The following is a 17,135-nucleotide window of genomic DNA, read 5'->3' on the forward strand; positions in this document are numbered from 1 at the left end:
AGCGCCGGCGCTATATCGCAGCGGATCGGAGCAGGCCGAAGGGCAGTTAAGACCCCGGCCGTGTGCCTCCGGCCCCAGCAGCCCAGCCGCTCGGCTGACACACAGACCCAGCGCCCAGGCGCGAACACTCTGCGCACCCCCGTTCCACTTGGTCCAGCCGCGCCTTCCGGTGCGCCTTCCGCTCCGCCCCTTCAGGCAGGAAGTGTCGGCGCCGCCACTCTCCGGCCACATCCTAGCGCTCTTCGCTGTCGCTTGTTGTCTCGCGCAGGGCGACCCCGGTTCTGGTGTTTGGCGCCGGGTGAGTGGCGCGCGACTCCGCTCGCGAGACCCCTCGGGCCGCCTCCGTGTCCCCGCGCCCCCTCCCGTCGCGCGCCTGCGGCCGGACCCCGCCCCAGCGCGGCCAGGCGTCGGCGGGACCTGTCAGGCTGGCTGAGAAGGGGGCATGGGGCCGGAGGTGGAGGGAGGAGGGAGGAGGGTTGGCGGTGAGGCCCTGGCCCGGAAGTCCAGAGGCTGGGAGGCTGCAGGCGATGGAGTCGGCCGGGGGAGACGCCCTGCTGGAGAGGTGGCCGGGGCCCGGCGGTGCGTGGGTCGACCCTTCACCACCTGGGTGACCTCACACACCTGGGCCCTGGACCGCCCGCCGGCCCCGGGATCGACGCCTGCCCTCCCGGCCCAGCGGCGGGCCCTGGCGGTGGATTAGGGCGGACCCGGGCGTGTTCGTGTGGAGTACCTGCCCTGTGCCCAACACTGTCCTAGATGTTTTGGAGGGTGCAGGAGCCTCCTAGTGCACGGTCTTGCCTAAGTGAAGCCTCCAAGGAAGCTATTAGCATGCCGGTAGCCGAGTGTGTGGTTGATACAGGCTCAAATGTAATGATTTACATAGAGTTGTAATTCGCTTAGTGTGTCTTGCATCTTGTAAAGGTTTAGTTTATTCGTGTTGTCTGAAGAAAGGACAATTAACAGAAATAGGGAAAGGTTACTTGGAAAAGAATCGTGACCTCACTGAAGGCCTTGGATTCAGCCCTAGGAGGGAGAACTTAGCGTTTCCGGCTAGATGTGTGGGAGGTGGTAACGAGCAAAACTCAAAAGCTGGGAATTGTCTCCTGTGAAAAGCAGACCGTACGGTATGGAACCCATACCGGCGGGTATGGAACCGAACTATAACGACTTATAGTAGCAAATAAGGGTAGATAGGTAAGTGGGACCTTCTTATGGATGTCTTGAAAACTTAGGAGAAAGAAAAGATTATTAAGAAGCCATAGAGAGTAATTTTGGAGTCTTCACTAAGGGAGTAATAAGAAAGGGATGTTTAGAGGATTCATTTGGCCGCTTAGTTGAAGGTAGATTTGGCATGGTCTTTTGGTAAGAGAAGAATCAAAGCATTTAGAATTCAGTAGGACCTAATAGATTACCTTGTGAAGCCTTTGCGTTTTATAACTGAGAAAAACGAAACCCAGAGAGGTGAGGTAATTTGCCCAAGGTGGTAGACCCTCCTGGACTTCGTAACTAAGAGCACAGCTTTTGCCTTGTTTAGGCTCTGTTGAGTGAAACAACTTTTATGATGGCTGACTCGATGTTCATTTATGCTTTGATGAGACTAAGCTTGGACAAGATGAACTGCAACTTCTAAAGGACAGATCCCCAGACGAGAGTTGCTAAGGTTAGGAAAGGTAACAGGATGTAGAGCCCCAACATGGAGCTAGTTTTCCCTTTCTCCCAAGATTCAAAGACTCCAGGTATATTTGGGGATAAGTTTATCGTACCCTTTTTGCCAGCATCTTTGGGATCTTCCTCACTCCACACATTTAACTTTGGGGTATCATTGCTTGTTACTCCCAGCTATCCACATTTTCATGGCAGAGAATTTCAGCTGCCTGTATGCAGGATGTTACTGGCTAGTGGTTCAAGCTCTGGAGCTTGATTTCCTGACTACAGATCCTGACTCTAAGTTCTGCCATTTTCTAGCGGTGTGGCAAGTTGTTTATTCTCTTTACCCTGATTTTCGTATCTGAGAGAAGAGAATGATAACAGTACCCATATGATGAGTTGTCGTGAGGATTAAATGTGTTAATACATACGAAATCCTTAAATCAGTGCCTGGCACATCTTTAGCACTCAGTTATTGTCCCTGGTTAGTACTGCTTCTTCCAGGTATGGAGCAGTGGGTAGCTGCTAAGTTTCCTTAGGGATCTCTTGGGGAAGAGACTGGAACCATAGGTAGACCATAGAGAAAAGCCTCATGTTGGAATTCAGATCCGGGACCTACCTTGTAATGAACATATATGTGTAATTCTGTTACAGGAAGGAACTATATATACACACTATACACAACTATATGTACTATACATATATATATATGTAGTTGCTTAACTAGGATTATTTGAGCACCTGCCGTGTGCAAGGCACACTACTAAGTTCCACAGTCCAAAGTGGAAAGGCAGAAGGCAGTAAAAGGAATGAATATGGCCAGGCATGGTGGCTCACACCTGTAATCCCAGTGCTTTGGGAGGCCAAGGTAGGAGGGTCATTTGAAGCCAGGGGTTCAAGACCAACCTGGGCAACATAGCGAGACCCTGTCTCTACCCCTGCACCCCCTCCTTGCAAAGTAGCTGTGTATGGTGGCTCATGCCTGTAGTCCTAGCTGCTCAAGAGGCTGAGTTAGGAGGATCACTTGAGTCCAAGAGTTCAAGGCTACAGTGAACTTTGTGCCATAAACCCAGTAAGAGAGGTGAATTTCAAAAACAATGTATTGAGTGAAAGAAGACAGGCATATATATGAATATATACTGTACAATTCTGTTTATAAGAAGTTCAAAAACAAAACTAATCTATGGTGATAGAAATCTGAACAGTGGTTGCCTATGGGAGATGGTGATTAACTTGGAGAGAATTTTCTGGAACAATGTTAACATTTGTAACTTAATGGGGGTGGATAGTTACATGGGTATACACATTATAAAAACTGATTAAGGTTTGTACATTTGACTATATAAATTTCACTGCAGTAAAACAAAATGATATGGGAGGCTCAGAATAGAAAGTTTGCAGCCAGCTGGAATGATCATAAAACCTATAACAAAGAAATGTCAGTGTTACATGTATGTGGTAAGTGTTAAAATACATATAGAGTACTAGGGGAAATGCTTCATGGTGTTAAAAAAAAAGTTGAAAAAATTGAGTTTGACTCCTTGAAAAAAAATACTTCTAATAATTTATGGAGCTATCTTTTTTGCCTAAATAAAACAATTATATGTCACTAGGTATATGAGGTTAATTTCGGAAGTATTTTAACTTGATATAAACTAAATTCTGTTTATGACTGCTGCTTTCAGACTGTTGCTTATGTGTCCAGTCATTTGAGTCTTCCAGTTAGAACATTCATCTTGACTACAGTAATAACCACAAGAATCCATGATAAATTTCTAAAGATTCTGATAGACCTTGAAGAAGATGAGGTGGAGTAAAAATGACCTTAGGTTTTAGCCCAAGAACTACTCTCTGCTTTTCTGTGTGAGTTCATCTACTCTGAGGGCTTTACTCACACACATCAGCACTGCTAACAAGACCCCCTCAGAGTCCTGTCCTCTACTAGCATTCTACTGTGGCCCAGCTAAAATTTGAGTTGTTTATCATCCTTTGCTCACAAAACCAGCTCCTCCCTCCTCTCCTCAATTATCTCGTTTTTGAGTGGTGCCTTTATACTACCAGGTTTTCAGTTAGTACTTAGGAAAAAGGACAGAGCTTTGAGGCTCTAATTAGAAAGCAGGAATAACTAGCAAATCAGGAAGTGATTTGCTGGTCAGAGCCAGAGGAATTCAGCCAAAAGAATAGGATGGTGGTGATAGGAATGTTGAGGAAGGGTGACTCAAAGAATCTACAGAACTTGAATGGAAACTAAGTAGAAGGAGTTAAACTTTTCTCTTCAGAAACAGAAAATTCCCTGTGCTATGCAAACTTGACTGTGGTCCCTTGGAACTTGGACTGTGACTATAATTCTGAAATAAAGGCATAGCCCTATTTTAACATTAAAGAGGTCAAGGAGACAGTGGCTTTGTAGCTTTTCTATTGGTGTATAACAAATTACTCCAAAACCTAGCACCTCAGAAACAATGAACAATTTTTGAGGGTCAGAGCCAGAGCAGCTTAGGTGGGTGGTTCTGACACAGGGTCTCTCATGAGGTGGCATGCGGGGGCTGCAGTCGTCTGAAGGAAGATCAGCCTCCAAGATGGCTGACACATAGCTGACAAGTTGGTGCTGGCTGTTGGCAAGAACCCTCAATTCCCTGCCACATGGATCTCTCCACAGGGCCGTGTGAGTGTCTTTATGACCTGGCTCCTGCAGATTGAGTGATCCAAGACAGAGCCGGGAAAAAGCTGCAAGGTGTATTATGACAAAGCCAAACACCCTCATTTCACAATATCTTTTTTTTTTTTTTTGAGGCGCAGTCTTGCTCTGTCCCCCAGGCTGGAGTGCAGTGGCGCAATCTCGGCTCACTGCAAGCTCCGCCTCCCGGGTTCACGCCATTCTCCTGCCTCAGCCTCCCGAGTAGCTGGGACTACAGGCGCCCACCACCGCGCCCTGCTAATTTTTTGTATTTTTAGTAGAAATGGGGTTTCACCATGTTAGCCAGGAGGGGACTGCACAAGGGCATGAGAATTGTTGAGGGCTTTCTGGGAAGCTGGCTACCACCATGACCAGAGGGGCAAGGTGAAGTGTTCTGAGGGCCAGACAGATAACAAACTAATACCAGCTGGGATGAGGAGATGGAGGGAGTAGAGGGGATTGCTTGTTGAACACTTACCACCTACAGGGATTTCCGGGATGCTGGTCAAGTGATTCCTTATTGTACAGTTGTTTAAAATATCTGAAATTTAGGTTATATAAAATGTTGTTTTTTTAAATGTTGGCAAACTAATTCAGTTTTTAAAAGAGGCATTTTAAAGGTCATCCCTGCGGATTACTAAATGAACCTCTGTGCAGACTGCATATAGTTTGGTAGCTGCCAGGTTATGACTTCTGATCTACTTAACACTTACTTTATGGATGAGGAAAATGAGGCCTGGGAAAGCCGAAATGACGAGCAATCATACAACTTGTGAATAATAGAACTGGAATTAGAATCCATGTCTCCAACATCTCCATTAAACCATAATGACAACATTGAAAAACTAAGGGCAGCTAGATGCATGAACAGCCAATGTGGTCTAAGTGGTTAACTTAACAAGTTAAGTGGTTCTCAACCTTCAATGTGCATTGAAATCACCTGGTGCATTTTTGAAAATACAGATGCCTGGGCTCCACCCCCAGACCTTCCATTACCTTGAAGCTACAGGCATCACTTGTTTGAAACTTCTGAGGTGATTCTGACGCGCAGCCAAGATTGAAACCAGAGGATTTAACTGCTTTAGGAGCCGTATTTACTTGCTCTAGCTGACTTCAGATACTTGAAGGAAGAAGCCTCAAAGCAATGGTGAGGAAATCATAGGTAGCTAACAGAATGTGCTCTGTGAGCATCTTCCCCAGGCTTCGATAGAGCCGTATATGCTGAAGTACATAGACAGTTTCTACTTATTAATGATGATGGTGTCCATGTTTCTGTTTGCATGTCAGTACTGCAAGTGACTTTACAAACGTTTTTATTATCAACTAAATATGTTGATACCACAGCCAGCTATAATACATAATACAGTAGTCTTATATGATGCTGCTTTCCACTGTCCCTGGTTTTGCTTCCTCCGTTTCAGTTACCTGTGGTCAACTGAGGTCTGAAAATAAGTGAGTACAGTACAGTGAGATATTTTCAGAGAGAGATCTCATCCACATAATTTTTATTACAGTATATTATAATTGTTCTATTTGATTATTGTTAATCTGTTACTGTGCTTAATGTATAAATTAAACTTTATCATAGGTATGTATAAGAAAACAGTGTGTGTAGTCATTCATCAGGATCTGCAGAGGGTTGGTTCCAGGACCCTCCTGCGGACACCAGAATCTGCAGATGCTCAAGTGCCCCATATAAAATGGCATAGTGTTTGCATATAACCTACACATATCCTCCTGAATACTTTAAATCATTTCTAGATTGCTTATAATACCTAATATAATGCAAATACTATATAAATAGTTGTTATACTGTATTTTTTGTATTTTTATTGTTGTATTTTTTGTTTGTATTTTTCCAAATAAACGAACAATGGATTCTCGGTTGAATCTGAGTGTGGAACCTGTGGATATGGAGGGCTAACTGTTTGGGTTGGGTACTATCCCTGGTTTCAGACATCCACTGGAGTCTTGGAATGTATCCCCCTCACATAAGAAGGGACTGCTGTATCAATTCCTACATGCCTGCCTTTGATGTAACCTCTGAGTACTACTTATATCCTTTAGTTCACTTTATATTAGAAATTTATAGCAATATCAGTAACAGTGTTGCAGAGGGAGGAAGAAGTGTTTTTACTGCTATTGAGGGTTATTACATTCATTTTGTGCTGTGTTCTGTATGGCTATTTTCTGTCTTTAAGGGTTGGGTTGGTTTTTTGTGTTTTTGTTTGTTGTTTTTGAATGCTTCTTGGTTAAACATTAATAAATTGGACAGTCCTAGATCAGAGTTTCAAAGGAAAGCCATGACTGATAGTTGCCACCTGACTAAACCCAACCAGGACTACTACACTGCACAATTCCAGGCAGTGCCATTCACATTTCATTTACTGACTGCAGCTCTATTCTGTACATTGGTGTCTCTGGTATAGTTTGACTTGGTTTGAAAACTCAGTTTGTCTAGGATTTGCATTTAGAGGAATGTAGGTGCTCAGAAATCAGTGTTGAATTATATTGGTGGCATGGCAAGTTATAAAAATTTTATGCTAAACTCAATTAGAAGAGTATTTCGTAGGAAGTAGAAAATATACAGGGAGAAACAACCTGTAACAAATGGGATTTGAATCCTAGCTCTGCCGCGAGGTGACCTTGGGCAAGATTATTTAATATCTTTGACCTTCAGTTTCTTCACTTGGCAGGGGGGCATGTTTCAGTTAACGTACATAATGTTTCCAGCATGTGAGTCACCTAATAAATGGTAGTAGCTGTAAGTTGAGTAGACCTTTAATTCTCTCTCTGTTCCTAGGGCAGAGAAGTAGATCAGGGCAATTGGGGTTGGAAAAATAGCAAGAACAAAGATACACAAGATAAGAAATGGCATGGTACCTTGGGGACATTTGCAGTTTGGTGTTGCTAAAGGAAAAGTACAAAGCAGGGAATGACTAGAGAGGAGGCTGGAAAGGTCATTCTAGAGTAGGGAAAGGAAGACTCATGCGCCATGTTTAGGAACTTGGTACTTTATCTTTTAGGAAGTGGAGAGCCAAAGAAGATTTTAAAAAGTGGAATGATGAGGTCATATTCATATTTTAGACAACCCTGGCTAGAAAACTAAGGGTAGTTTTGAGAGAGCCGGGAGGCAAGGGGATAGTGAAGAGGCCATAGAAATATTTTACACAAGAGATAATAATCCAGTTTAGGGTGGTGACAGAGGAATGAGGAAGATGAGCATCTCTCAGAAATATTTCTTAGAGGCAGGGCTTGGTTCATCAGGGAGAGGGATTGGGGAGGGTGACTCCTAGGTTTCTGGCTACTGGGTAGATGATTGGAAACAAAGATGGTAAAGTTCAGGAGCGGGGAGATAATTGAGTTTTCAGCATGTTGATTATGAGTGTCTATGGGGTATCCAGATGGGTGCCTTTCACAGGCATTTGGATGTGTGAGTCCGAGGCTCCAAGGAAAGGTCAGGCCTGGAGGTTCAGATTTGGGAGGTGTAGGTGTTGTCAGAACAGTGAAAGTTGATGAGATCATCCAAGGAATGAAGACTGAAAAGAACTTTAAACCATGTGCTGCTAGAATACTGGGAAACATGAATATTTAAGTGGAGAAAAACATCTAAGAGGGAAATGGAGGAGGAAGTCTTAGAAATAGGAGAACTGAGCTAGAGTAAGTCAAATACACCATTGTACATAATCAGTCTTCCTCATTAGAGCATAAGTTCTTCAAGGTTGGGACCCTTTCCACCTGGGAAAGTTCATTTCTACTGTTAGGGAGCACCAGGCTAACAGTGGCTGAATCTCCAAAGAAAAGAGGGATAAAATAGTGTGATGCAGTAGACTGATCCAAGAAGATTTAGACCAGATTTGGCAATTAAAGCAGTTGCTGTAGAAAACAGAAAGCCAGATTGTGGTGGGTTGAAAAGTGAGTGGGAAGTGAGAAGGTGGAGGAAGCCAAGATACTTATTTCAGAAGGGAAGGAGAGAGGGTGGTAATTTCTTTGGGGGCCAGAGTTCCCTTCAGATTGATTATTTTGATGCAATTTTGCCTCACTTTTCAGCTGATATTGTGTGTGTTTTTATAGGTACCATATACAATACAAATGTACCACTGTTTTTAAATGAAGTATGAAACAAATTTAAAATATGGTATTACCACATGGAGCCTTTATCTGCTCTAACGTATTTTGATTAGGACCAGTTAGTGAATTGTTTTTTGTTCTCTTCCATCAACTTGCCTTCTCTGTTTCCTTTTCTTGGGCATCACCATCAGATGGTGATGGCTCTTCTAGCCTTATCAGGCTAACTACCTACATATTCTTTCTCACAGGCATTTCCCCTAATAAAAATCTTTGGGTGTTTAATTCTATCTTGGTATCAGCTTCTTAGAGAACTCGTACTAAACTTCAAAAATGTTTAAATATAGTATATTTTTGGGTTAACTGTAGAATTAGCATGATACAATTGACTGATTTTGATTTGATTTGATTTGATTTTTTGAGACAGTGTCTTGTCACCCAGGCTGAGGTTAGGGGCACCATTACGGTTCACTAGACTCGACCTCCCAGGCTTAAATGATCCTTGCACCCCAGCCTCCCAAGTAGTAGCTGGGACCACAGGCATGCGCCACTACACCTGGCTCATTTTTTTATTTTTTTGTAGGGACAGGGCCTCACTTTCTTGCCCAGGCCTGTCTCAAACTCCTGGGCTCAAGCAGTCTTCCGGCCTCAGCCTCCCAAAGTGTTGAGATTACAGGTGTGAGCCACCGCGCCTGGCTTGATTAGTTTTTAAAAATAAATATTTAACTTGTTGGGAACTTTTTCTAAATAACTTGATTACAAAAACGACTTGCTGATACTGAGAGAGAAAGAACTAACATTTTTGCCTTCAGACGTACTTGACTATCTTGAAGAAATTGAGTCAAAATTTTTAGCATTAAAATGAACCTTATAAGTTTTGGTATGTGAACAGGAATGAAAACATAATCAAATGCCTTGTTAGTAGACTACATTCTGTCTGATTTAACCTTCGATATAACTAAGGTCAAATAACACTAAGTTACAGGGAAGAGAAGAAAATTAACATTTATTTAGGACTTGTACGTGGGGAGGGTGAGGAGTTCGAATGTTAGAGTAAGGACTGTAAGGCTGGTGTACTTCAAAACTACACCACTAAGTCAAGCTTCAAAACACCCTGTGCGTGTTCTTTAGCTTGAAGAAATAGAAGTAGACAATAAATTTATATAAAAAATCCCAATACTGGAAGTCCTGGAGACTCAGGTCCAAAAATCCCCCTGCTCGATCATTGACCTGTCTAGTCATTTGTTTTCACATTGTGGGAAGTTACAGAAACAGTCTGCGAGACCATCATTGCTGACAGCAGTTTCAAGTTTGGCTGTTCTAAGACCACCCTTGAGTTTGATTATTTGCTAAGACTCACAGAACTCACTGAAAGCTGTTAGGCTCAGATATGTAGGTTTTCAGAGGTTATATGTAGCTAGTAATGGTGGAGCTGAGATTTGAACTTAACGACTTCCTAACTCCAGAGCTGATGGTATTTTTGTGTGTTATTTATTATATAAAACTGCACATAAAAAATGAAATGACAACTGTCTTTTCTGCTTGATATTTAAATTATTGGTGGCTTTCAGTAGAGTGTTGGAGGCTACTACCAAAGCCATATTACAGAGAATCGAGAAATGATTGGGAAGAAGAGAAAAGGGGCTGGGCACGGTGGCTCCTGTCTGTAATCCCAGCAGTTTGGGAGGATCTCTCAAGCCTCGGAGTTCAAGACCAGACTGGGCAATATAGTGAGAACCACACATCTCTAAAATAAAAAACAGAAGGAAAAATGACAGTTCAGCATCAGACTGGTATTCTGAAAGTCTTGTCAAGGGAAAAGGGAAATGCAGGGATAGCTAGAAAGATGAAAGGGTAGGTTTGATATTTATAAAGATGAGACTTTTTTTGAACATGACTAGTCTTTTTACATATGTTATCTCATTTAGTTCTTTGCATTGAAGTAGATATCATGTTTTACTGATGAAAAATTGAGGCTCAGAGAGGTTATATTATACTGGTAGTAAGATGGGAATAAGAGTACCTACCATAGGCCACTGTTGTGAGGATTAAATGGGGACAGTCTTTGTCAGAGTAAGAGATCAACTTTGGAGACTTTCTCTTTGAGGAAGCCCTGGGCCTTCATAACAGTGCTTGGCCAGAGTAAGTACTCCATAGATGCTAGCTATCGTTAGATATTTTAAAGTCTCACTTCATAAAAATCGGTCCCCTGAAATTTAGGAGAAGGTACATCAATAATTTCTATTGTGTTTCTTTGTTTTTTAGAGATGGGAGTCTCACTATGTTGCCCAGGCAAGTCTCGAACTCCTAGTCTCAAGTGATCCTCCCACCTTGGCCTCCCAAAGTCTTGGGATTATAGGCATGAGCCACTGGTGCCTGGCAAATTCTGTTCTTAATGTTTCAAAACTGCTTTTTTTCCACTCAGTCATTTAATTGTCCCATTGGAAATACAGTTTAGTTGCATACTTATTCCTATCCAATTGAAGTAATAATTCCATATTGATATCTTTACATACTAACTTTAGGTGTTATGTATTCTGTTTTTGCTTTGTTTTATAATTTTGGGGTTTTTTTTTTGTTTGTTTTATGTTTTTGTGTTTTTTTAAACTCCAGAATTAAACAACCACCATGTCGAGCAAAAAGGCAAAGACCAAGACCACCAAGAAGCGCCCTCAGCGCGCAACATCCAATGTGTTTGCCATGTTTGACCAGTCACAGATTCAGGAGTTCAAAGAGGCCTTCAACATGATTGATCAGAATAGAGATGGCTTCATCGACAAGGAAGATTTGCATGATATGCTTGCTTCTCTAGGTAGACTTTATATTCTTTATTTGTATTTTCCCAAAAATAATAATTTGTCTCTCTATGAATCATTTTTTTGTGTGTGATGTACAAATATTTCTCTCCTTGTCTCAGAAGGCTTCTAGAGAGATTTCCAGGTGTGGGAGGTGCCATTTTGGGGCTTGGCCAGTCATATGGGGATAAGCCTATAAGGCTGGGGACCTGGCAGATGCTGTGCCCGGGTAGACTAACGTTCCTGTTAGCTAAATTTTTTAGGTCTCTAGATGGAAAGCCAAGGCATGGCTAGGCAGCAAAATACCAGAGTTTCAAATAAGTATAGCTAAATAATATACTCAATAAAGGTTGAGTACAGGTTATAAACAAGGAGTGACAGTAAGTGATGATGGTTATCTCTGCGGAGGAGGGGCAGTGCGACTGGAAAAGGGAACAGGGAAGACTTTCACAATATTTTGTATGACTTTTTTTAATAACTAAAGAAAATGTAAAGATACAGGATTTAAAGCACACATAAACAGCCATTTGTATGTTGGTATATGGGTGTTAATATTCCTTTTATGATTTTGTTATTGTTTCTTTTGATCTTAAAAAGGAGGACAGGAGGCAGCATCCTACATGTTCTGCCCAGAGTCAGCAGTTATTTTACAGTTGGGAGTCAAGGAACTGCAGGCAAAGGAGACCTTGATAGGCCAAAGCGGAGGGGGTGAGGCAGGCTGGGAGCAGGTCAGGGATGGCCTACAGTGAGACTTTGCACTCTGTCCTACTGCTTGGCTGACTGGCCAAAAAGGCAAAGAAAGAGGTGGGGTTTTTTTTTTTCTTTTAATGCCTACAAAATGATTAGCTAGCTTTTATTCTTCTAACTTTTGATTTTGATTATTTCTCCTGACACACTGAAAGTGAAGTTTAGGTGTGTACTTATTCCTATCCAACATATGATTTTGAAAAATTTTAAGCCTACAAAAAGTGGAAAGAATGTTATAGTGAACACCTATACATCTTTAGCTATATTCACTGATTGTTAACATTTTGTAACTTTTGTTTATCCAAGGTGAGAGTAGAATCAAAGATTTTTATCTGATTTGTTGACTTGCAGTGAGATTATAACCTAGTGTTTCTCACATTCAGAATGTCTGAGTATATTCTTGGGCAAGTCAGTACTGAGGAAGGCCTCTGAGGAAAATTGAGGAACTTAGCCGTCTTCCAAAGATTGAACTCTCAAGTCTATACTCTGCTTATAATAGATGCTCAATAGATATTTGTTGAATGAACAAGTTGTGGTAGAGTCAGAGGTTGTCTTTGAGGCCTTCTGTTTTGCAGAAACCCATCCTTTTAAAGATATGTGTTAAAAGAACAACTTCAGCCTAATTAAATTTAAGGGAGTTTAACTGAGCAATGAACAATTTGCGAATCAGGTATCCCCCAGAATCACAGCAGATTCACAGAGACTCCAGTACAGCCACGTGGTAGAAGAAGATTTATAGACAAAAAAAGGGAAATGACGTACAGAAGTTGGAAGTGAGGTATGGAATGGCTGGATTGATTACAGCTCGGCATATGGCTTATTTGAACATGGTTTGAACACTCAGCAGTGTATGAATGGTTGAAGTATGGCTGCTGGGATTGGCCAAGACTTAGCAGTTGTTACAGGCTCGTACTCCTAAGTTAGGTTTTCAATCTTGTCGGACTATTAAGCTAGGTTATAGTTCATCCACAAGGACTCAGATGAGAAGTACGGAGTCTTTCTCCGGCCATATTTAGTTTGCTTTAGCATATATATTTACTTTTTAGGGGAACCTTCATACATTATTGGTAGGAATGTAAATAAGTACAGCCACTGTGGAGGACAGTATGGCGGTTCCTCAGAGAACTACAAATAGGAGCTCTCCCACGTGATCCAGCAATCCCACTGCTAGGTACATACCCCCAAAAAAGGAAATGAGTAGTATAATTGAAGAGGTACTGCACTCCCGTGTTTATTCCAGCACTATTCACAGCAGCCATGATTTGAAAACACCATAAGTATCCATCACCAGGAACAGATTTTAAAAATGTGGTAGTTATGTACAATGGAATACTATTCGGCCATAAAAAATGAGATCCTGTCATTGCAACATGATGGAATGGAAGACATTATATTAAGTGAAATAAGCCAGGCACAGAAAGATAAACTTCACATGTTCTTACACATTTATGGGAGCTAAAAGTTAAAATAATTGAACTCATGGAGATGGAAAGTAGAAGGATGGTTATCAGAGACTGGGAAGGGTGGGGAGAAGAATGGGAATGGTTAATAGATACAAAAGTATAGATAGAATGAATAAGATCTAGTATTTGATAGAACAACAAGGTGACTGCAGTCAGCAGTAATTTATTGTACTTTTTAAAATAACTCAGTATAGTTGGAATGTTGGTAACACAAAGAAATGATAAGTGCTTGAAGGGATGGCTATGCCATTTACCTTGATGTGATTATTATGCACTATATGCCTGTATCAAAGTATCTCATGTACCCCATAAATACATACACCTCCTGTGTACCCATAACAATTGAAATAAATATGAATTTTCAAAAGATACGTATTTACCTTTCAAATCAACAGATTACATTGCATGTTTTGAGCGGGTCCGTAAGTGCTTAGCCTAAACCAATTCATTTTAAATCCCTGTAGCTTTTTGTACCCTAGAGTTCTCTTCACACCTTTTGGTTACAGTTTTTCTTCCCCCCAAAAAATGCTGCAAGTGATTGGGTTAAATCTGGAGGTAGGAAAGTAGATCTTTTTTTTTCTTCTTCTTTTTTTTTTTTTTTTTTTTTTTTTTTTTGAGATGGAGTCTCGCTGTGTCACCCAGGTTGGAGTGCAGTGGCGTGATGTCAGCTCACTGCAAGCTCTGCCTCCCATGTTCATGCCATTCTCCTGCCTCAGCCTCCCAAGTAGCTGGGACTACAGGCACCTGCCACCATGCCTGGCTAATTTTTTGTATTTTTAGTACAGACGGGGTTTCACCGTGTTAGCCAGGATGATCTTAATCCCCTGGCATTGTGATCCGCCCGCCTTGGCCTCCCAAAGAGCTGGGATTACAGGTGTGAGCCACCGCGCCCAGCCGAAAGTAGATCTTTTTAGCTACTTTAACTTATTCAGTGAATCTTGAGTTTAATTTTGGGCTAATTTTGATATTGGAGCATTGAGTAAGTGTAATCAGGTAGGATTGGAATGCAGTGAAATAGATGCCAACATGATGTTTAAATTTCACCCAAATTCCCAGAGTTAAAACTTACATATGAACTATAATTGTAGCTTTGATTGTCATTCTAGCTTTGGCTTAGTTGGGTGTAATTTTGAGATGCTTCCTTAGATACGAATATCTGACTAATAGATATTCTTTTCATGTAAAATCATATAAACTTAATGTTGGAAGATACCTTTGAGATACAAACTTTAACCAGTCAGTGTTAGATTTTTTAAAAAAAGAAGTAAATTCTACATAGGGCAGCACTGAATGAAGGATCTGGAATACTGGGTTTGAATGCCAGTTCTGCCACTTCCTCCTATGTCCCACAACCAGTGGTAGAACTGGGATTCAAACCCAGTATTCCAGACCGTTGGTTCAGTGCTGCTTCCCCCACACCGTGGGGCCTCAGAAACACTCCCACCATGTCTGGCCATTCCAGGGAGATTTCTTCCAGCTCCTAGGGAAAGGCCAGGGGAGTTCACCGCTGCACTAAAAGAACTGTTCACACTTGGGATGGAGATTAAGATTTCCCATTACAAACAATACCAAACAAGACCACAGTTCAATGACGTGTGTAAACAGTGTTTGAAGATATCTAACATTGTTCAAAATAAGCTCCCAATTCAAAACCATGCTAATAGTTTAAACTTAAATGGCCAACTTATAAATACAACTTTGAAGCATACCAACTCATGGGCATCCGTACCACAACTGGAAATGTGAATATTTAGATTGTTTTGAATGACTCTATTGAACCGACTCCCCTGATGAACCGTTGATGTTATCAGCATTCAGGATATAGGCTGGGCGTGGTGATGCACACCTGCAATCCTGTCATGTTGGGAGGCCAAGGCAGATGGATCACTTGAGCTCAGGAGTTCAAGGCCAGCCTGGGCAGCATAGTGAAACCCAGTCTTTACAAAAAATAAAAAATTAGCTGGGCGTGGTGGCACATGTCTGTAGTCCCCCCCCAAAAAAAAGTTGTAATAATGTGGTACTGCCCGGCTTCAGGTTTTTGTTTTGTTTTTAATGAAAAATAAGAGAAAGTTCACATAAACGAATAAATAGCCTTCAGTGTAAACCTGGAATACATTTTTATAATGATGTATCAAATATTTTTTAAGTTGTCAAAAATAATCTTTTTAAAATGTTCTTAAAGTTAATTGAAAAATTGGTGTCAAATGATGTAAATTTTTAAAATATGTTGGGGAGCATAATAGTGAAATAACTATTGAAGTTAGATTTTTTTGTCTTTAAATGTTAAAATGCGCATTTTTAACAGGGAAGAATCCCACTGATGCATACCTTGATGCCATGATGAATGAGGCACCAGGGCCCATCAATTTCACCATGTTCCTCACCATGTTTGGTGAGAAGTTAAACGGCACGGATCCTGAAGATGTCATCAGAAATGCTTTTGCTTGCTTTGATGAAGAAGCAACAGGTGAGTGCTATTTGTTTGTGCCCAGCCTCATTCCAGACTCGATGAAGTACTTCTCTTGAAATAGAAAGGGTTTTCTTTTTTTACCTTTGGGAAAATATTTGCTTAAGAATAATTTTGTAAGAATATGATCTGTTTCTGAGCTTTTAAATGATTTGATCTAATATTAACACAGAACTCTAAGAATAATTGGAAAACATAATGGTATAGTTCATATAGCCTTAGTTCACTAACTAACTTTGTTTCTAGATATGGATATTCTGAAACATTTTATAAGATTGACTAGCTTTAGAAATGAACCGTTAAAGTGCCAGGAAGTAGTGATGACTGCTTTCTTCTTTCTGTTGCCTTCCAGGCACCATTCAGGAAGATTACCTGAGAGAGCTGCTGACAACCATGGGGGATCGGTTTACGGATGAGGAAGTGGATGAGCTGTACAGAGAAGCACCTATTGACAAAAAGGGGAATTTCAATTACATCGAGTTCACGCGCATCCTGAAACACGGAGCAAAAGACAAAGATGACTGAAAGAACTTTAGCTAAAACCTTCCAGTTACATTGTCTTACTCTGTTTTATTTCTCAGACACTTCCCCCACCCTCATAGAACCTGTTGCATGCAGCTTAGTTTCACAGCTTTGCCTCTTTTTGATGTATTTATTCCAGACCTTTCTGCCACTTAGCACTTGTATAATCAGACTGGAAATGGGGATGAGGGTGTAAATTGTATTGAAAAAGAGATCGCGAATAAAAATCAAGAAATGTGAAAGCCCAGAAAAATATATTCGTATTTCTGGTTTTGCTGGATTTTTACATTTTTATATAATAAAAATGTTATTTTGAAATAAAGATTATGCTGACTCAAATGCAGTGTAATGGCAAGTTAAACAAATGAGTGATAGGTGCGGGTAGTCCTTTTTTCAGGTTTTCAACTTCATATGACTCAGGTTTTATGGTAAAATTGATTTTTCACATGTATGGGACAGTGTTCTTCAGAACTTTTAAGTACCCTTTAACATTATTATGCAGTGCAAACTAGTTATGCCATTGTTTCTTTCATGCTTCTAGTCAGATGTTTATTAAATGATAAATATAAATATATCTGGGAAAACATTAAACATTGCATTCATCTAAGATTCTGAGAAGAGGCAAAATTCTGAAGATTAGTTGTTGTACATTTACTGTATGTGGAGCATTGTGCCTACACAGTTTTTATTGAATCTTCCCAGCAGCCTTGTGGGATTTTTATTAGCCTTGTATTTCAAGTGGGAGGACT

At 41.0% G+C, this 17,135-nt stretch overlaps 1 protein-coding gene across 1 annotated transcript; it reads left to right on the top strand.

Moving 5' to 3' along the window:
• The first annotated feature begins 167 nt into the window (after positions 1–167).
• Positions 168–16,655, top strand: LOC105478823 (myosin regulatory light chain 12B). The gene is made up of 4 exons (XM_071085598.1): positions 168–298; positions 11,006–11,204; positions 15,703–15,864; positions 16,217–16,655. Exons 2-4 carry the CDS (start codon positions 11,021–11,023, stop codon positions 16,387–16,389), a joined length of 519 nt encoding a protein of 172 aa, XP_070941699.1. The 5' UTR covers positions 168–298; positions 11,006–11,020; the 3' UTR covers positions 16,390–16,655.
• Positions 16,656–17,135: the final 480 nt, after the last annotated feature.

The sequence above is a fragment of the Macaca nemestrina genome, chromosome 19 (genome assembly GCF_043159975.1).
Source record: "Macaca nemestrina isolate mMacNem1 chromosome 19, mMacNem.hap1, whole genome shotgun sequence".
NCBI classification, from domain to species: Eukaryota; Metazoa; Chordata; class Mammalia; order Primates; family Cercopithecidae; genus Macaca; species Macaca nemestrina.

Coding starts and splice junctions, on each gene's coding strand:
- LOC105478823 (XM_071085598.1), top strand. CDS start 11,021: ATGTCGAGCAAAAAGGCAAAGACCAAGACCACCAAGAAGCGCCCTCAG. Junction 11,205..15,702: donor TGATATGCTTGCTTCTCTAG/GTAGACTTTATA, acceptor CATTTTTAACAG/GGAAGAATCCCACTGATGCA. Junction 15,865..16,216: donor CTTTGATGAAGAAGCAACAG/GTGAGTGCTATT, acceptor GTTGCCTTCCAG/GCACCATTCAGGAAGATTAC.